Raw genomic sequence first — 22,025 nt, 5'->3', positions numbered from 1 at the left:
CCAACTCCTCCCCCACCTTCTAACCTTCAGCACCAAAGAACTGCTACATAGATTTGTCATGGCTGCTGCTCCTAAAAAACCTACAGAATAAAAGGGGAAAGAAGAGCTGTAGTTTTCTGTTCGGGAGGAAGCCTGAAAGGGTCGTTTCCCAAAAGAAGTTTATCTTTTAGAGCTGGACTGGTCAGTACTGTAGTCACTAGTCTTGAAATGTAGCTAGTCCTAACTGAGATGTGCTGTAAGTGTAAAATACACACTAGATTTTGAAGACTTAGGGTGAAGAAAAAGTAAAATATTTTAATAACGCTTATGTTGCTTACATGTTGAGTGATAATATTTTGGATACATTAAATAAAGTAGATTATTAAAATTAAATTTATATGTTTCCTTTTAGTTTTTTATTTTGTGTGCCTGAAATTTTAAGGTTATATATGTGGCTTGCTTATATGCCTCACAGTATATTTCTATTAAACAACACTGCTCTGGAACTAAGATTTCTAAGGTAACTGAGGTGATCCTTGGAGTTGAGCCTAAACCTGCTATTGTGGTATATTTTGGAGATGTGGGTTTCCATTAAGTATAGATTTTTTTGACTCCTAGTAAATTTTTATTGATTCGTCATCTGGTTCATAATGTACAATTCAGTAAAAGCCATTCAGAGAGAGGCTAAACATTGTAAGCCAAACCTTCTTACAGTGCAACTTGGTCTTGGAACTTAGAATGCTTACAGGAATGGATGGCTAGCATGTGCTTTATGCAAGCCTTTTAAATATCATATCCAGGCTTTTGGTGAGAGACTAGAGTACTAATATTCTGTATTGCTAATTCAGGGCTGCTCCATATGCTTTATAAACCAAATAGAGGGTAGATTTAGCATGAATATTGAGACATTTACCCAGTGTTTTTATCTGGATGAAAGAATAACGTACCTCTGGTGCCTCGAGAGTACCTGTAGGCAGTTAGGCTTTTTCTCAAGGAGCAATATTTGAACACTCAATTAAATCCCCATGATTTCATTGAATTCCCATAATACAGTTATATAGTACTCATTGTATTCTGTGTGTGTGTGTGTGTGTGTGTGTGTGTGTTTTTGTTTGTTTGTTTTTTTTTTTTGAGACAGAGTCTCACTCTGTCTGTCACCCAGGCTGGAGTGCAGTGGTGTGATCTCAGCTCACTGCAACCTCCACCTCCTGGGTTCAAGCAATTCTCCTGCCTTAGCCTCCCAAGTAGCTGGGACTATAGGCGCACGCCACCATGCCCAGCTAATTTTTGTATTTTTAGTAGAGACAGGGTTTCACCACGTTGGCCAGGCCGGTCTTGAACTCCTGACCTCAGGTGATCCTCCCACCTTGGTCTCCCAAGGTGCTGGGATTACAGGTGTGAGCCACCGTGCCAGGCCTGTATTCTGTATATTTATGTATATCCTCACTAAATAAGTTTCTTGAGAATAGTGTAGGGTTTTTTATTCACCCTTTTTCCATTATGGTGTTTTGCATATGGTAAAATTCTAAAGTATTCTGAATTAAATTGAGCTAAACCAAACCTGGATGAAACTAAAGAAAATCGTTTCTCCCCTTTCTTATTAGAGGAGGCACTTTGTTACAACAGAGGATATATGTGGATAAGTGTACCCAGGAATATGTAAGAATGTTGAGACATCTACAAATCTGATTCAGAATTAAACAAAGGCCAATGAAGTTTCTACACTGTTTTCTGGCTTCTAATTAAACATTTTTTTCATATCACAATAATATAAATATTTTAAAGTACTCCAGGCAGTTCTCCTTCAGTATTCCCAGGATGTCATTAAGCCTATTCACCCTGCAACAGCTGCAAGTTATTCCAAACATCTGTACTGAATCTTTACACTCTACAAGCCCATTTGAAATCAACTGTGTCACCCTATTAACAGCTTCAGTAATTCTCTATTACTTTTCTAACCAAGAGTTAGGGAGAAATAAGTCTAGTATATCAGAATGAAGAATCCTGAAAATTGCTTTTCAAAACTGATTCTCTGTGGTCACGAACATAATGTTTTTATTTACCCTTCCAGATTTTGGTACTTAAAAAGTTAGTTTCTTAAATGTGTAAAATTTAGATCATTTGATAAATGATTGAAAAGAATTTCCCTTAAGTTTATTAAGTCTTATTTGGTAGTAAATATAAAAGACAAAACATTCCATGTAAAAATTATTTCATACATTTTAAACAGTTTAAATAAAGTAAGTGTAGTCAACTCAAAACTCCACTGCCTTATTCCTCTGGGTCTTGCATATTTATTGGTGGAAATTTTTCTCTGCTATTTTTTTTACATTTTACGTTGTGGGATAGGCACAGAATTATTGAACCTATGACCTATATATTCCACAGCTTACTTCAATGCTTCTATTAGGCACCCGTCCAGAGTTGAAGAAACGTCTCAGATCACAGCAGGTTCTCAAAAAATGTCATTTTGTTTAGCTTCATTTCAATATAACATTGATGAGAAAAAAAATCAGTTCCCAGCTGGGACCACTGTCTGTGTGGAATTTTCACGTTTTCTCCATGTGTCTGCACAGGTTTTCTCCAGTTTCCTCCCACATCCTTATAACTTTTGCTTCACAAGCATTTATTGACTTAACCTACCATCACTACGACCGCCATCACTTACTGATTCACCAAAAATTGCATAAATTATCTTACTTGTTTTTATTAGTTTTTATTAAATGTATAGCTCACATTTATTTCAATATTTAATATTAGAAGTGCTTGGGGTCTTTATTTAGAAGTTTGGTGATGTTTTTATAGCCATAAATATGCTGTAGGAACGTAACTCTTGTTCATATCAATTAGGCTATCGTAAAACTGGTTTCCTTTATGTCATTTCACTTAAAGAATTTATGGACGACGTGAGGAATAGTACTCAACTTTTGCTTATAAATAATTAACAGATGACATGAAAAGAGACCTCTTAGGAAGCAATTTTTACAAGCCTGCTGAACTGGGAGTTAACATTTTCAATAAGAAGCCATTAAGTCAAATATAATCTTTTGCATTTAAACTCTACATTATTATATTATATTACTAGAAGTCTAAAAACCAAACAGTATGGTAGGAAGAATAAAATGTTACTTGTGAATATAATTTCTGATTATACTTTTAGAAAGAGGATTAAAAGTATTGACAACAAATGAAGTCAGAATAGCTTGATTAAAGTAGTTTATTTAAAGTATCTCCTTAATGTTATAGTATATGCTAATTATTTGCTTTGCATATGTACACATCATGACATACATTTATGCATTAGCTGAGACATGTTCATTCTGTAAGTTTTGTACAAAACTAATGATCTTCAGTTACACAAGAACATTTAAAAGTTTTACATTTGAAATAGATAATTAAGCAATGCTGTGTGAAACTGAAAAATGAAAACTTTGATTAAAAAAAGTATTTTCAAATATAGGATAGTACATGTATATGAGAATACTTTTTTGGGTATAATCTTAGTAACATCATTATGTTGTTATTTAAACATATGACATATGACATATAAAATTATAGTAGATAGATCACTGTGTTACCCACTTACACATTCTTCTGTCGTATTAAGCAACAAACATTATTCTTATCTATAATAAAGCAGACATTTCTGTCTGTCATACATATGAAATATTTGTATGTATTTATTGGAAGTAATTTTTAAGGCTAGTCTTTTTTTATAATTTCAACTTTTATTTTAGATTTGGGGTAGATGTGCAGATTTGTTACATTGGCATATTGGGTGATGCTGAGGTTTAGGGTATGAATGATCCCATCACCCAATAATGAGTATAGTACCCAACCAGTTAGTTTTTCAACCCTTGAGTAGACATTGCTCCAAAGGAAGATATACAAATGGCCAATAGCACATAAAAATGTGCTCAATATCATTAGCCATTAGTAGAAATAAAAATTAAGAAATGTTTAAAATATTTAATGTTTTATTTGAAAAAAATAAACCAATTAAAATTTTAAATAACATTTTTAATGGAAAATAATTATATCTCCCAAAGCCAAAAAAAAAAAAAATTAGTGAGAAGAGTAGCACTGTTTTACAGTTTTGCAGATTTTTAATATGTGATTTAATGGAAGATAACAAGATTCTTATATATTTCTGTATTCAGTCTGTTGCAATATATTGTTTTAGTTGAAATATATGAAGAAAATCTACCCTCATGCAGGTAAGTAGTTGCAAAGGGAAGGAGTACTTTAATAGCCTTTTCAAATAATTGTGAATTATTCTGTTTTGATACTACATAAAAACTCAGCAAGTGGTAATTTCTTTAAAGATTAGTTGCACTATAGAATCTAAAGCCATATCAGTGATACTTTTACCCTCTGTAACATTAAAAATCCATTGATCTATCTTGCAGTTTGAATGGAACTTGTACCCATGCATGATTTTATAACATCATTCACTGCTCATTTGGAAGATACTGGTTCACTAAGAGTTAGGCAGATCTTCTAAATATGAACATATTTCATTATACAATGTCAAAAAATCACATTCATTAATATCACCACGAATCACATCAAGAAAGTCATACTCATGGTGGTAGATACATGGTTTCCGAAATTCGGATTTTCACTCAAAATCCCAAATTTTATAATTTGCAAATACTGTCAAGTATTTTCTTTGAAATATCAGGCTTACTGCATTTTTAAAAAGTGCTTAATGGGTTACCCATGCCTGAATAACAATAATTCGCCATTATTTCAAGTAAAAGTGGTATTGAAAAAAGTGGGTTGTTCAGCTTGTAAATCATTCACCCAAGTGCTTTTTCTTGAGATAGCCATTATGCTTCAGTAGGCAGCAAAACAGTTTTTTATGTTCTTGCCCTTTCATCACAGAGAATGTTAATAATTTTTACTGCTTCAACAAGGATATTCTAAACTGAAATTGGCTTTAAAATATTTTATTCATTTATTCATTTGTTGGCTGATTCATTGTTACTGTATGTGGCGGTGAAGAATACAGTGACTACTAGACTAGTTTGGTGCCACTACATGGATTTATACTAAGGCCTAGCAGTTTGGCTTTGCTTTTTCACCAACAGAGTAAATTTCAACAAAGTGCAAAAAGGCTTGAAAATAGTTTGACCTGAAAGGGTCTTAGAGATTCTTGCCTCCTTAGGGAAAAAACTAGTTAAAAAGCTATTATAATAGCCCTCCTTTAGCTAGTTTACATTATAAATCGTTTGTGGATACCTACTATATGAAAGGTTGTAGTAGATCCTGGGGATTCACCAATGAACAAAACAGATGAAAATGTCTGCTGTTATGGAGCTCATGGAGCTCATTTATAAAGGGTAACGATATATAATAGGTGTTAGAGAGAAAAGTAAAGCGGAGAAAGGAAAGGAGGTGTGTTTGGTGGGAATGTGTGTGTACAATTTAACTAAGGTGGCTAGGGAAGACCTCACTGAGAAATTGACATTTGAATGAAGATCTGAAGTGGGAGCAGGTAAAGGTGTGTGCCTCTACAAAGGCCACAGCTGAGGCTGCCCTTCTTTATCTATCTCTTTTCATCTTTCCAGCTTCCAGACCTTTTTTTTCTGCTGATAACTCATACCTTTTAATCAAACTTTAATTTAATTTAATTTAATTTAGTTTCTTCCAACTCTGCTCTCCACCACTTCCTTGCCCCTAGCACACACACAATTAATCAGCACTTACAAAAACAGAAACTTACCTCTTTACAAAAGGTACAGGGATAGAGTAGAGGCTTTGAATACTTGTACTTCAATTATTTTTTGCCTGTCATCTTTTATATTAAAGGAAATAAAATATAGGGGTGTCTTCTTTTCCTGGTTGAATTGGTAGAGAATATCTATGGCAGTTAGTGCTAATGTTTATAAAAAGGAATAAACACAAGTGAGATCATGATGGAGAGAGACCAAATCAGTAGGGACCAAATTATAAAGAGATTTCATTTCTAGGCTAAAGAGTTTGGATTGCTCATGTGTGCCTGTCATCCTTTATTTCATTCAGTAGTGGAACAATGGCTCTCAACTATGTGGTTGAGGGAATAAACTTAAACAACAAATCTAAATTTCCTGTATCAGTTGCATTTAACTGTTGCATTTCCTCAGGGACTTCACTCTCCTCAAACTTTTTGGTCCCTTTTTTTAAAAAAAAAAATATTGAACACTTATAAGTGTTGAAATACTACCTTGTCTAATCTTTATAAACAATCGGTGCAATAGGTGTTGTTACTGTCCCTATTTTACTAACGAGAAAATGAGGACACAGATTAAGGAACTTGCTCTATATCCTACAGCTAGAAATTAAGTGATGGAAGCAGAATTCAAACCCAGGCAGTCTAGCTCCAGAGTCCATCCTTTTAATCTCTGTCTGTGCCACTCTGGCCAGTGTTTGTGAATGCAGAGTGCTGGAACTATCTGCATCAGAATCACTAGGGATACTTGTTAATAGTGAAAAATTCTGGCCCACCTCAGACTTACCATGTAAGAAATTGTTTTTCAAGAGTTGAGGAATGTGGGTATTTATATTATAAAATCCTGCAGGTGATTCTGATATGTATGTTTTGTTAAGAACTTCTGTTTTAGAAGGACCTACTATTGGCACTGTTTTTGCTTCTGATCCCAGCTTCCTATGATTAAATGCTTTCTGAAAGATACATAGTTAGTACAGAACTTAATACTATTATACTATTCTATACTATTATACCCCAGTTTGACTTTTAAGCTGTTACCACCTGAAATTTAAATGAAATCCTTTTTAGAACAATACTTGACCAATTTAAAAATTGTATTTCCTACAAATGCATCATACCTTAAAAATGCACTTTAAAACTGAATGGAAGCCAGGCATGGTGACTCACGCCTGTAATCCCAGCACTTTGGGAGGCTGAGGTGGGTGGATCACCTGAGGTCAGGAGTTCGAGACCAGCCTGGCCAACATAGTGAAGCGCTGTCTCTACTAAAAATACAAAAATTAGCTGGGCATGGTGGCGGGTGCATGTAATCCTAGCTACTCAGGAGGCTGAGGCAGGAGAATCACTTGAACCCAGGAGGCAGAGGTTGCAGTGAGCTGAGATTGCGCTACTGTACTCCAGCCTGGGTGACAGAATGAGACTGTATAAAACAAAACAAAACAAAAAAACAAAAAACAAAAAAAACAAAACACACACACACAAAACTGAATGGAAACTGAGAACTTACTGTTCTATTTATGATGAAAGGAAACTGGTAGGATTTAGAAAGTGCACCCTATGTGATATGAAAAGTGAACTCTTCTAGATTGTGGAACAGCTTTATATAGTATCATACCTCCATCTTTAACTAGGATTGCAGCTGGCAATAAAGCTCAGCTTCTAATGCGAGCAAGTGTTGAGTTTGGCTATTTTGTTAACCCAAGATCCTGAGAGAAAATTTGTTCACTGAAGTACATAAAGCATATTATGGTTAAAATTTCTTATTCCACTTTGTAGTTTGCCTTGTTAAGACTAGTCTTTCCTAAAATGTGCTTTAGGGGCATTTTATAGTCCTCCATATTTCTTTATGTGACGCCAACATCAAAATTGCTTTGAAAAGGATCAAGATCTGGAGTGAAGGCTGGAGGAATAGCTAGACACTGAGGCTCATGCAAGGAGAGATAACTTTAGAAATATAAATTACATGAAACCCCTTTTTTTCTCCCTTTCCAGAAATTTGTAGAATCATTGATATGAAAGAGTTGGCTAGTATATCTCCCTGTGTTCCCTTCCCACCCTGCTGTGCTGTCCACACAAACACAAGTGGCATTTGAGGTAACTTTGAGATTCTGCTGGGTTAAAAATATATATATTTTTTGTCTCAACCCAACATGTTCCCTCTTTTTTTCAACAAAATTATAATGATTCTCTTATATATCTATGTTTAGCTTTTTGCTTGAAGTGTTTCCTAATAACTTTTCTCAGGAAACTTGTTGACTCAATTTGCTGTAGCCATAGACCCTCCTACCTGACCCCCTGTGGTCTGCTTTGGTAGCACACCTGTAGGAGGCAATGTAATCTTCAGGAAATTCACTTCCTACCAGTAGTCCTGAGTAAAGTGAATTTTCTAAAATGAAATATCTTGTAAACATTATATATGACAAACTCCCAAATGGTTAAACTCTTTATGCATTTAGTGTTTGATCTTTTTCCTTAAGAAGACTTTTTTTTTGGATTGCTGTCCTGTTGGCACTCAACAAATTACAATTGCTAATAAGTTTCAGAGACCCTAACTTATTTTCCTAAATCATATACTTCCCAGTTTTTGAAAAGGCTCTCTATTATAGCTAACAAAGTTTTGAACTTTGATTAACTCAAGTGTTTTTGTTGTTGTTGTTTTGTTTTTTGTTTGTTTGGTTTTTTTTTTTGAGACGGAGTTTTGCCCTGTCGCCCAGGCTGGAGTGCAGTGGCAGCGATCTCGGCTCACTGCAAGCTCAGCCTCCCAGGTTCACGCCATTCTCCTGCCTCAGCCTCCTGAGTAGCTGGGACTACAGGCGCCTGCCACCACGCCTGGCTAATTTTTTTGTATTTTTGTTAGAGACGGGGTTTCACCATGTTAGCCAGTTTGGTCTTGATCTCCTGACCTCATGATCCATCCGCCTCGGCCTCCGAAAGTGCTGGGATTATAGGCGTGAGCCACTGCGCCCGGCCAACTCAAGTTATTGAATGAAGTAATATGAAGCACATGGGCAGAGACTTCTGGTCCTATACCTGTCCAAGGCATGTAACCAACATTTTGTCTAAGAGCTTTCCCTAGGGAGATCAATCCGGACCTGGTTTAGAAACATTTTTTCCTGAAACTCTCATGAAAAGAGAAGAATGATTTTGGATGCTACTGTCTTATCCTCAGGAAAGTATTTACAAGAAACCATTTTGACCAAGAAACTCAAAATTAATTCTGGTTTTTAAAAAGAGAGGCATATATCACTCTTAGATTGAACCTTATGAAATTACTGATATTTGACTCACAAACATGACAGTTTTTTATGGTCCAACCTAATACTTTTTGGTGTCAATAAAAGGGGAGGCAGGGTTAGTTGGGCAGTTTGTGGGGGACATCCTACAGAGCTTGACATGAAAAGTATATCTTAAATCAAAACTTGAATTTGTACTTATTAGGATTTCAAGCTCATTTTTCCTCTGGTGACCTTGCCAGCATTATCAGATTTGTATTAAGTGTCAAAAGTTTCCTCTTGTCAAAGCGTAAACCTTGGCTCATTCTTGGGCCATCTGTTGTACACTAATAGTTTTGATTTATTCTTCTGGCTAACATGCATATTAATGGTACAGATGCAAGCTTTATACTTCCTTTTATGGGTCTGTAGTTTTATTGCATACATTGGTGGCACAAATACAGCATTCATATTAGCTATTTATATGAACTATTTCTAGTTTTGGGGTGACTAATATACTTTGCTTATGTTTTTACTATGCTGAGAAGCCCTGTATCATAGACATTTTAATAGACTTTAAATGATTACATTCTACTTAATTTTACCACCTCGAATTTTGTTTTTTGTAATTTTGATTTTCAGGATATGTCATGATGTATGTCTGTATATTTTTATGATTTCAAATTCCCAAATTGCCATTGCTTTAATGAATGAGCACATTTGGTTTTTGATCAGGAATTACTATAACTACTAGAAAACAACACTAGTGCAAAATGTGAATTTAGATAAATAACTCTGAAAGGCCTACTTCTAGTTGATGCTTTGGCTCTAATTTTTGAGGGTTAACATGTTCTTCAACTTCTTTGACAGCTTGAAAGATATGAAATAGAGTGATAGAAAACAAAAGCTCTCTAGGACAGGGACATAGGTTAGAGAAAATTTAATACAAAGCTGTTTTTGAAATAAGGCTAGGTGCTGTTTTTATTTTTGATCTGCTTTTAACAGTTTCCTATGTTGGAAAACCAAACCCATCTCTGGAATCCAGTGGATATGGGCCAAATATAAAATGTTAAGAGGCTGGTGTTACTATTGGTCTGCTACGCAAAACTTTTTCCCTAATAGAGGTCTGTGTTGATCTGTGTGAAAGCTGCTCAGTGTCACAAGTGCAGCCTGAGTTTCCTTCACTTCTAGGGGAAATTATGATAGAAATAACATTCCTTTCTATTAAAGATAAAGGGCTCCAACTTTGAGCCAGAGTTTTCTAATACAGTAGAAGCCATCTTATCTATATAGTGGGTACTAGTACATAGTCTGTTAATAAACAATACTGGCTAAAATAATTTTTTTAAAAGATATGTATCTTTATTTCATTTGATTATATTAATGTGCACTCATTGGCTAGTTTTGTATGTAGGGCCAATTTCTTTTCTTTGAGTCCAAATCCACTCTTCAGAGTTCCATGTTGCCGTTCTTGCATAAACTATACTCACAATTCAGCAACCATAATTTCCAGTCTTGGTTACAGGTACTGTAAATTGGAATAAGAACTTAAAGGTATTTGTTAAGCAATCTGAGGGCAGACTATTATGATTTTTATGGTTGCTTTGCAAGGAGAGAACATTTTAAAACTTATCTCTTTATCTTTTTGCTTTCTTTTCACACTATTAGTTTATGTAATATTTTATTACACAATTATACTAATACAATTAATGAAAGTAGTCTTGAAAAAAGACACAACTCAACTAGTTGTGAATGTTCCCTGTGCTATGGGCACCAGTCAGTGAGTTTTATAGGGGGGATGGGAAGGGTCATTTAATCAGTCTGTACTCTACATGGATATGTAGAATCAACATTTGATAACTCTCAGTAGGGCCTGAATTTTATTGTGAGTTACCATAATTAATTTCAGTGGAGCAAAATGTCCTTTTCTTTTGATAAGCCAGTCTCCAATGCTTTTGTTTTCTTAAAAAGACAAGAAACGTAAGTTTGAAGGCTGTGTTACACACTAATATTCTGTTGGTTTCTAACAAATTGCTTGGAAGAGGGAATTGGGAGAACTATATGAAAGTAGCATATTTTCTCATGCACAATATTGCATAACATTAGCAAACTGATGCTTTATTTTCATGGTGAAATGTTTTGGTGTTTCTCCCCGCCCCCTCCCCTCCATGTTTCTCTAACTTTTTCTGGGAATAAGAGTAACAATACATTGATTATAATATTTGTCCACATGATTTCATTCCAGAGGAAATCCTATGGTATCTAAGCCCTACGGAAATCCTGATAAAGACATTTCAGGAGTCCATTCGAAGATGTCTTAAAATTAATGACATAGTTTTGAGTGACAGTGCCGAAATATATTTCTTTCTATGGCAACATTCTTATTCTACTATCCTTTTTATTTTTAAGTAGTTTCATTTTTGTCACAGTTGGGTTATTTTAAACGATTTAATTGGAGGGAAAGAAATACAAATTCATCAAATTTTACCTCCAGAATTGAATTTCCTTCACTAGTTCCTTAATAAGTATTTAAGTAAAAGGGGGTGCAATATCAAGAAGACTAAATTATAAATATGGTTTCTATGCTGTTAAAAAATAACAATCCTGTCTTTGATTAACCATTATGGAGATTCCTCTTGACCAAATACCTTTAGAACTGTTTCACAAATTTATAATTTAACTAGTAATTTGGTTTAGGTTTAGGTTTAAGTGACAGAAAATCCAAAATAATAGTGGCTTAGATAAATTATAAGTTTATTTCTGTCTCATGTATAAGTTTCAGAGATCTAATGATAGCTACTTAATCATCGGGATCCCTGTCTCCTTCTGTCTTCTTGCTCCATAATCCTCAACTTGCAGCTTCTGTCTCATGGAACAAAGACGGCTACTCCAGCTCTAGCAGTCATATCTGCCTTCTAGCTAGCAAGAAGGAGAAAGGGAAGGAGGAGGGAAGCCTTCCACCATTACCACCTTGAAGAAGTTGCCATTTCTTCTTACAGTCCGTTGACCAGACCATGTAGCCTTATTTGGTTGCAAAGGAGGCTAGGAAATATAGGCTTTATTCTGGGTGGCCTTGTGCCCAACTAAATATCACAAGTCCTGTTGCTATTTTAATGTTATAGAGGAAGGAGAGCAGATATTGGGTAAGAAAAAAAAAAACTGTTTCTGCCACAATTCAGTTTCCCCAATAAAATAAAAACTTGGATTTATATTCTTTAAAAGAAAATATCCTCTGTAGCACAGTGCTGAATACATGACAGGACACTGTGCTCAGTAAATTTTTTTTAAATGAACAGTAAGGGCCGGTAGCAGTGGCTCACACCTGTAATCCTAGCACTTTGGGAGGCCGAGGCGGGCGGATCACGAGGTCAGGAGATCAAGACCATCCTGGCTAACATGGTGAAACCCCGTCTCTACTAAAAATACAAAAAATTAGTCGGGCGTGGTGGCGGGCGCCTGTAGTCCCAGCTACTCTGCAGGCTGAGGCAGGAGAATGGCTTGAACCCGGGAGGCGGAGCTTGCAGTGAATGGAGATCGTGCCACTGCACTCCAGCTTGGGTGACAGAGCAAGACTCCATCTCAAAAAAAAGAAAAGACAGTAAGAGGCCAGTAAATATTTATTGAGTGATTACAGCTCCTTTGTTTCCGAAAATGTGACTCACAGTATTAATGATCTAAAAAAGAGTAAGATGAACACAGAGAGAAAGTAATGATTCAGGATTCATTGTTGTGAGGTTCAAGAAACATTTATTTTGAGGAAGTGGAGGTAAATATTCAATGAAGTTAACTACATTGTCCCAGATATATAGATAAGATAGATAAAATGTATATATTATATATTATATAGACACTTAGTTTATTATAAGATATGTACTGTTAGAGTTGGTAGTATACCAGCTTTGGTTCCCTGCAGTCTGATTTTTGGGCCTCTTGGTAAACAAGTACTTAAAAACTGTTACCCCAGTTTGCAAACCTTTAATAATTAGAGACAAGGCAGGTTAACTGTAATAATTCGTATGCATGCAAGATATGATTCTTCTTTTTCATAAATCATACTTAGTTTTTAGCTTTCTGCTGCAAAAGTAACTAGTTTGTTAGAAATTTAGTGAAAAGAAAAAGTAGGAGACATTGTGTTCAGAAGATCATGTTTCAAAACAATTAGTATGGCATCTATATCTTAGCAGGAAACTCAGAATTAAGTCTGAGCCTGACCTTAACCCATGACCAGTGGAATCTAAGTTTGTTTATTTTTACAATAGCCTTAATTTGGGGCTTGCAAGTTTTTTGGTTTGTTTTCACATTCAATTTAGAGACCCTGAAGCAGTATTTTAATGATAGGAATTAAGCTATGTATAACTTTCATGGCTTGAAGATCAGCAAATTCTGTTTTTTCTTGGTTATAATGTTATCTTACTCAGAAATGTGTGATCTTTGTGTCTAACAATGCACTTAAAAAACAAAACAAAAAATTCCCTTGCTGCAGTGCTGGAATTCTAACAGAATTTACTCATCTTCTCTCTCCTCCCCAATTTTTAAAAACATGTTCTCATGGAAATGTTGCCTTGAATTACACAAAATACAAGCAGTTACTGGAAATGTTTTCTACACAGTTCTGTTCATGTATATCAATTTCAATTTGTTTTTCACTTGTTAGATTTTTTTCTTAGTTTTGCTGATAATCACACTTCATAATCATATCAACTTTGAACTTTGAAGTTGTGTTGAATTTTTATTGCTCTCAGCTGTATCAGATCCTACTTTTTGATGAGTTATTTCATATAGTAAGTTTGTTGAATGAATGGTGAAACAATGAACACAGGAACAAGAAAAGAAAGCAAAATGCGTCAAACTTAGGTTTAGTTTTATCTCCAGTTTAACCATGCTCCCTTAAATGGAAATGCTAATATACTTCTTTTTTTCTTTTTTCTGTAACAGTTCATATGTTTTTGCTAGGAAGAAGAGGAGTTATTGAAAACAGTAGTTAATATCAAAGTCATAAGTCATTTATAATCAGCCTTAGAATGCCTACAGATGTATATACATTTTTCAAAACACTTATACTCTGCCTTTTCTGAAGCCAAGCTTCTCTTGGCTCATTCTTACTTTTAGTACTTGTGTGCTGGAAATTAGAAACCTCAGATGCCCTGCGCGGCGTAGGGCTATACAATTGTGCTAGGCATGTATTTATAATTCTTTAACTCTTCTACCAAACTGTGTGCTTTTTAAGGGCAAAAACTGTACAACTTCTTTAGCATGCACCTGTCACTTGCAAATAAATGTCTAATTCTGTGGTCCCTTCAAAGGGAGAAGAGGAGGCTAAGCAGGCAAGGCTCTAGGCCTTGGCCCTGCTTCAGTCAGAATCTTTCTTCTACATGTTGATAATTTCTTTCTTCTACAGATAGAAAATTCCTGGGATAAGAATTTTGATGGGAAAAAGAGTTTATTGCCTTTAAAAAAAAAAGTTTGAGAATGACTGTTTGGGGGATAGATACTCTCAGTATCTTGTGACATTATCTAGTCTAGCCCCCATCATTTTACAGGACTGGAAACTGAAACACAGAAAGGATACGTAGTCTTGTCCAGATTATACAGCTATTTAGTGGCAGAATTAGAATTAAAATCCCTTGTCTTGACTGCTTGACCAGTATTCTTTATAGTGGTGCTACAGCATATGTGTTGTAAAAACCTAGGAGTTTTCCAAGATCACTGCATAGTGCCTGACAACAGTAGACACTCTGTAAATGTGTATTACATTAATGAATGAATGATTCTAAGATGGTTTGTAGTTAATTAAGCCAACTTCAAATAAAAAGTATAATTTTTCATCATCCCAACGAAATATTGACCTCTTAGAAGCCCTGAATTTGGCCTGTTCTAGGACTAAGCCAATTGTTATATATAACAGATTGTTCTTTGTTAATTTTAGGATCACCTGCTGTTACCAGCTACCACCCATAACAAGACCACAAGACCAAAAATGTCAATTGTGTTACCAGCAATAAACATAAATGGTAAGTTGAAATTCTGATTTATGAACAATATGAGATTTCTTTGTTTAACCAAGATTCTCTTCATTAGTTCAAAGACATTTAAAATGTTCAGTTAAATGAGTATATATCCGTACATTATTTCTGAAACATTTTTCCACTGTTTTATTATTTTTAAAATCCATTATTCTTTTTTAAAAAATTACTACATCCCTAACAGAAAAAGTAGCTTTCTTTTACTTACAAAATTGGAAAAGCTAGCATCTTGACTGCTCTACAGACTTGCATCTGCGACCCTTCTAGTCATAAATGTAGTGTAAGAAGCCCCTGCTGTGTTCTGACAGTGAATTTGTAAATTAGGTTTTTGGAACTCAAAGCAGTTTCCTGTGTTACCTGAATGTTGATATCATCCTAGACCATGCCACAGAAGCCTATTTATGTTTAATTGATAATACTGATGAGTTTGACACTGATAGTATTACTATTGCATTTTGTTATATTACTAGCCCTGGACATTAAGCAAAATACAAATAATAATATAATGCACAGATGTTAAGGCATAATATACCTGCTTATAGTTTAGAAGAAAAAAAAAAAAGACAAGCACAAAAATCACTGTACTCCAAAGAGAAAGTCACATAAGTAATATGTGAGGTACTAAGAAATCTAGTGAAAAGAGATTACTTCCAGCTTGATTCTTCATGGAGAAGAGAAATAACTCACTCCCATTACCAGTTGTGGATTATAAATGAGCACAGTGTATGTTATTGACTAATTGCTTTCTCTGACACATTATATTGAAAATCGGAGAGTTGGCCATCTTTTTCAAGTTTGTGTATCTCACATAATGTAGGTACTAGTAAATTTTCTGTCTGGTAGCAAAAACCTCAGTATATGAAGAAGATGGAAACAAAAAGCCCTTTGAACTAACCTGAAGTCGAACCAGTTCACATTTTGATTGATAAATATAATTAAACCTTCAAATACAATTATAAAACAAAACACTAGAATTCTGGGGGGATTCCAGATAAGTTTCAATAAAATTTAGTCTTTAGGGGAAAAGTGGTATTCATCATATATTTTAAGACCATAGAGGACCTTAGAATTTCATGATCTGTATATAGACAGCTTATTAGAAATGCTTAGGAAGTAACTTCATAGACATAAACATAAATGGGCTTTTTGTTAAAGCATAAAAATTACAATATTTACTTAGCCTTACAAAGACATTCAGAATAAGTTTAAGAAAAACAGTAACATTGAGAAGAACATCTCTTTCTTCAGTAAAGACATACCTTTGAAGTTACTCATGGAATAATCATTTACTACCTGAAGAAGAATATATTCCAAAGTGCATTTTATACATTCCAAAGAATGTATTTAGGAAGTCTCACTTATACTCAATCTATAGGTACCTAAGTTTCTCTGCCTAAACTAGAATAGACCAAAGGGTCAGCTTATGCTCAGAAAGGCTATTTTCTAAGCTTTATCAAGGCAGAATTCACTTAATTTTGTTCTTCTGATATTGGGTTCTTATGCAAGAGAATGCCTGGTCTTATTTTGTAACAGTGAGCTATCTATTTATATTAAGCCAAAACCAACAAGATGCTGTTTGACTATGTTTATCTTGGCCAGGTGACTGATTTTTGAAGAGGAGCCTTTCATGGATTTGGAAAAATCCAGTCATTAGAGGATCATTGTCTTTTTAATCTGTTTCAGACTCTTTGTAAATAGTCTTTTTAAAAACTTCCCTTTTTAGGATAAGTCCTATTAAAAAATCAAAATTCAAATTCAAGAAATATTGATTGAATATATACCATGTTTCAAGTACCATGCTACATCCTCAGCCTTTTCTCTTAACAGTCTTGCTCTGAGGATACTTCTTAAATTAGAGCCTGATTTTTTCCCCTTCCTCATGTACCTCAAAGTCTGCAGCAGGGCAGGTGGTATCCTTGCTTCCCACTACAACTTTCAAATTATTTCTCCTTCAGTCCCCTTAACATCTTGCAAATCTGTCACATCACACTTTACTCCTCTAAACCTTATTTGTTGCTGCCATCTACTCCACCTTCACTGATGACTCCTCCACTGCCTCTGTCATCCTGCTGTCTAACTTCAGCATCCCCATAGAGGAGTCATTAGTACTCTAGCCTTTTTTGATCCAGTCATCTTTTATTCCGCGCCACCTCAGCCTCCCATCCATATGGTCATAATCTGGACCTTATCATCATCAACAGCAGCACTTTCTTTGAAATCTCCTTTTCAGGCATCCCACTCTCTGACTGTTACTTACTCTCTTACTTTAAAACTCATACTCCAACTACTCTCTTAACTTACAAGTCTACAGTCCTTTGACCCTGCCACTTCTTTTCTGTGTCCATCACATCCTTAATGGCCATACATTCCTCCTTACCCAGCTTAAATTCCATGGTCCTGTCACCACTCTCTTGTGAACACCCCTTACTTGCTGGCTCCTTTCTTAGGTCCCACTTTCTTGGAAAAACTGCTTTCTAGGTAAACCCAGCTCTTCTCTCTATGCCTGCTCTCAAGCAGCTGAAAATTGCTAGAAAGTATCGTTCAGTGAGAACAAGTAGATTCACTTCAAATTTATGACCATTAATTTCAAAGGGATATTTAATATGCCAGTCATTACTAGTAAATTCACTTTCCCTCTCTCTGAAAAAAAGAATTTCTCACCTTCTCTTGTCAAAACTCCAACATCCTCTCTCCCCACCCCCTCAGCTGATGAACTCACCAAATACTACACTGAGAAAATAGATGTCATCATGCAAGAGCTACATCATGTTTCCACTACCACCAGCCCAGCTGCATCTACACCCGCAAACTCTGCCTTCCCTCTTGTTGCACTGAAAGAAAAGTCTCTTCCATTGGGTTCTAAATCCCAGCTTTGCTACTTGCTGGATATGTATCATTGGGCAAGTTAATTAACTTGTCTGTACCTCAGCTTCCTCATCTGTAAAAGAAGATATTAGTAATACCTTCCTCTAAGAGTTGATGTGAGAATGAAATGAGTAAAAAAGCTTTAAATAGTGCCTGACTATTTTGGGGTTAGCTGCTGTTTTACTGCAATAATCATCATTGCCATTGTCCTTAAGACATCATTGCCAGCTTCTAAGGTAATTTCTTCCTTTTGGACCCTGACTCCTAGCACTTCTCACAGTGCTCAAAGACTTTACTCTGTATTTATACCATTCCTCTTTTATACAGTTTCTTCTTCTCTACTGGGTCATTCCCATCAGCATACAAATGTCTTTTTTTTTTTTTTCCTCGAGGGAGGGACTCATTCTGTTTCCCAGGCTGGGGTACAATGGCATGACCCATGGCTCACTCCAGCCTCCACCTCCTGGGCTCAAGCAGTTCTCCCACTTCAGCCTCCCGAGCAGCTCCTGAACACAGGCACATTCCACTCCCAGCTAATTTTTAAATTATTTGTAGAGACAGAGTCTCCCTATGTTGCCCAGGCTGGTCTTGAACTCCTAGGCTCAAGTGATCCTCCTGCCTCAGCCTCCCAAAGTGCTAGGATTACAGACATGAACCACTGCACCCAGCCCAAAATGTCTTAATATTACTGTTACCTCTGGTGTAGGGAGACTTCTTTGACTTCACATCCTATTTCTCTGTTACCCTTTAGAGCAGAACTCTCAAAAGACTTACACTCACTGCTTCTACTTCCTTACCTCTGATTCTGGTAAGCTTCTTTTCACCCTTACCAAGCTTTTGCCATTTTACTTCATGAAATGCTCTTGCCCTTCCACTCCACTGAAATGCTCTTGCAAAACGGAAGTCAATGACAAATATCTCGCCAAGTCAAAGGTCATGTCTCCATGGTCATCTTACTTGACCTCTCAACAGTATTTGACACAGCTAACTATTCCCTCTTTTTTTTAGTCCACCCAATTCTTATTTTTAAAAATTTCAAATCTATAGAAAAGTTGACAGATGAGTGCAGTAAATACCTAGAGACCCTTAACTAGATACCACCAATTGTTAACATTTTTCTATATTTGTTTTATATCTATCTATGTACACTCACCAGATTTTAAAACCTATTTGAGAGTGAATTGCAGATAACATGGTGCTTTACCCCTAAATATTTGAAAATACATCTGCTATAGAAAGGACTTTCTCTTACATAACCACAATAAAATGACGATACTAAAAAAAGTTTAACATTGATACAGTAGAGTTCAATGTATAGCATATATTCAAATCTCTCCATTTTCCCCCAAAATATTCTTTATAACTTTTTGAATATATGTTCCAAAGATTATACATTACACCCACTCATCATACCTCTTTGGTTTCCTTTAATCTAGAAAAGCTCCTATCCTTTTTACTGTCTTTCATGACATTTACGTTTTTAAAAATTAGACTTATTTAGGTATAATGTACATACAATAAAATTCACCAATTTTTTGTATACAATGTAATGAATTTTGACAAAAGTAAACCATTGTGAAGCCACCATTTCAACCAATATATAAATGTTGTCACTACTTCAAAAAATTCCCTCATGCTCCTTTTCAGTCAGTCCCCTCCTGTACATTTTTGACATCCCTTCTTTCTTGAAATATGTTATTTTCTAGGCTTTCATGATACCATGACTTGTCTAGGTTTCCTCCTGTATCTCCTCAGTCAGCTTATCCAGCTTCTCCTCTTCTGTGAGGATGGAATCTTGTTTGTTATGTTCGCCGCTTACCACCGTATCCCCAGCCCCTGGAACAGTACCTGGTGTAGGAAACTTTGAAAGATGAGGCACTTTCATTTACATTAACTCATGTCATGCTGAGCTGCCAGTTAAGTGCAGGTTAACTGTTCTTTATTCAAATGCTGGGATCATGTGGTGTGAATCCATTGGTCAAAAAGGAAATATAAGAAGGACAAAATGCATGGGACCAGAATTATTTCAGATTTTGGATTGTTTCAGATTGTGGAATATTTGCATATACATAAGGAGATATCCTGGGGATGGGACCCAAGTCTAGACATGAAATTTATCATTTATGTTTCAGATACACCTTATATACACAGTCTGAAGGTAATTTTATACACAATTTTTTTTTTTTTTGAGACAGAGTCTCGCTCTGTCACCCGGGTTGGAATGCAGTGGTGTGATCTCAGCTCACTGCAAGCTCCACCTCCCGGGTTCACACCATTCTCCTGCCTCAGCCTCCCGAGTAGCTGGGACTACAGGCGCCTGCCACCACGCCTGGCTAATTTTTTGTATTTTCAGTAGAGTTAGGGTTTCACCGTGTTAGCCAGGATGGTTTCGATGTCCTGACCTTGTGATCCGCCCGCCTCGGCCTCCCAAAGTGCTGGGATTACAGGCGTGAGCCACCGCGCCCAGCCCTCTTTTTTTTTTTTTAGGAGACAGGATCTTGTTATATTGCCCAGGCTGAACCTGAGCTCCTGGGCTCAAATGATCCTCCCACCTCAGCCCTCTAATAAGTAGCTGGGAGTATAGGCATGTGCCACTGCACCCAGCTTTAGTTCTCTAACTTTTGACTCATTATTAAAACAAGTAGTAAAATTCCCATACTCAGAATTTCTACTGAGGAAAGGAAAAAAATCACACTATTCACCTGAAAAAATAATTTTTTTCTCAAAACGTATATACAGATCCACTAATTATGTGCAACTGGCAAGTAAAAGATGAGAGTTCACATTTACTCTACTAACTTCAATAGGTACTACCTTTGTAGAGACCTGAGGCCTAAACTGATTTGGCAGTTTTCTACAGAGAAGGCAATCACCTACAGAGATAGAGTATGAATCAAATTATCCTTAGAATTTGGTGGAATTTGGCTGAATTCCTTAGATCCGTTTTTTAGCTCACTGCCCCACGTTGATGCTAAGATACCAGTTAGGCCTAGACCAACAATGATGATTTAGATCAATTCTAAACCAGAAACAATATGCTGATTAATTTTTAAGACATCAGTTAGGTACCAGGTAATATAAATTCCCAATGTCTATGGTATAGAATCAAAAATTAGAAGAATATGATACGTAATAGAATATTGATAACTAGTATCAGTTGGTACCTTGGGAGATAAAAATTGAACTGGGCTATCAAGGATATTTAGAATATAAGGATAAAGAGAGTATAAGGTATTTGTGTAAGGCATCTAGCTACAAGTTGCAAAAACCTAAGATTTGGCTTAAATAAGTTGGTTACATTTCATTTCATTTCATTTCATTTCATTTCATTTCATTTCATTTCTTTTCTTTTCTTTTCCTTTTCTTTTTCCTTTCCTTTTCCTTTTCCTTTCCTTTCCTTGCCTTGCCTTTCCCTTCCCTTTCCCTTCCCTTTCCTTTCCTTTTTCAGAGTCTCAATCTGTCACCCAGGTTGGAGTGCAGTGGTGTGATCTTGGCTCACTGCAACCTCTGCCTCCTGGGTTCAAGTGAGTCTCCTGAGTAGCTGGGACTACAGGAACACATCAGCATGCCCAGCTAATTTTTGTATTGTTAGCAGAGACTGGGTTTTGCCATGTTGGCCAGGCTGCTCTCAAACTCCTGGCCTTAAGAGATCCACCCTCGGCCTCCCAAAGTGCTGGGATTACAGGTGTGAGCCACTGTGCCTGGCCATCAGTTGTTTTTTGTTTGTTTTATCATATTGAGAAGTCCACAGCAAAGAATCACAGTGAATGAGCCAGTTGCTGTGTTGAGTCAACAACTTAAGAGCGGCTAAGGCTGAGATTGCAGAAATTCTTTTGGCCTTTCCCAGATGATCACAAAGTGACTGTTGCAGTTCAAGCCATCATATCTGTATTACAGGCAGAAAAAAGGAGGTGTCTATCAAGAAAGCAGACATTTTCCAGAAATTTCTAGAAAGCTCTGCTTATGTCTTACTGAACATAAACTATGTCAACTATTTAGGCCTGGCTTCAAAGGAGGCTCAGAAAGATAATATTTTAACTAGGCACACTATGATTTGAAAAAAAATTTGGAGTCTTTTTAGTAAGGATCCACCCTCGGCCTCCCAAGGTGCTGGGATTACAGGTATGAGCCACCGTGCCTGGCCATCAGTTGTTTTTTGTTTGTTTGTTTTATTATATTGAGAAGTCCACAGCAAAGAATCACAGTGATGAACCAGTTGCTGTGTTGAGTCAA

At 36.1% G+C, this 22,025-nt stretch overlaps 1 protein-coding gene across 5 annotated transcripts in view; it reads left to right on the top strand.

Annotated features, from left to right (window-relative positions):
- ATF6 (activating transcription factor 6) overlaps positions 1–22,025 on the top strand; it is a 195,783-nt gene that overhangs the window by 131,150 nt on the left and 42,608 nt on the right. For all 5 annotated transcript variants that reach the window (XM_019025857.4, XM_063693476.1, XM_019025862.4 and 2 more), the window contains exon 15: positions 14,831–14,915. In XM_019025857.4, coding sequence (XP_018881402.4) covers positions 14,831–14,915 — 85 coding nt within the window. The remainder of the gene's footprint in view (positions 1–14,830; positions 14,916–22,025) is intronic.

This window comes from Gorilla gorilla, chromosome 1, assembly GCF_029281585.2.
Source record: "Gorilla gorilla gorilla isolate KB3781 chromosome 1, NHGRI_mGorGor1-v2.1_pri, whole genome shotgun sequence".
Taxonomy (NCBI): Eukaryota; Metazoa; Chordata; class Mammalia; order Primates; family Hominidae; genus Gorilla; species Gorilla gorilla.
Note: the sequence above shows the minus strand (reverse complement) of the source record. Positions and strands in the feature narration are given on the sequence as shown.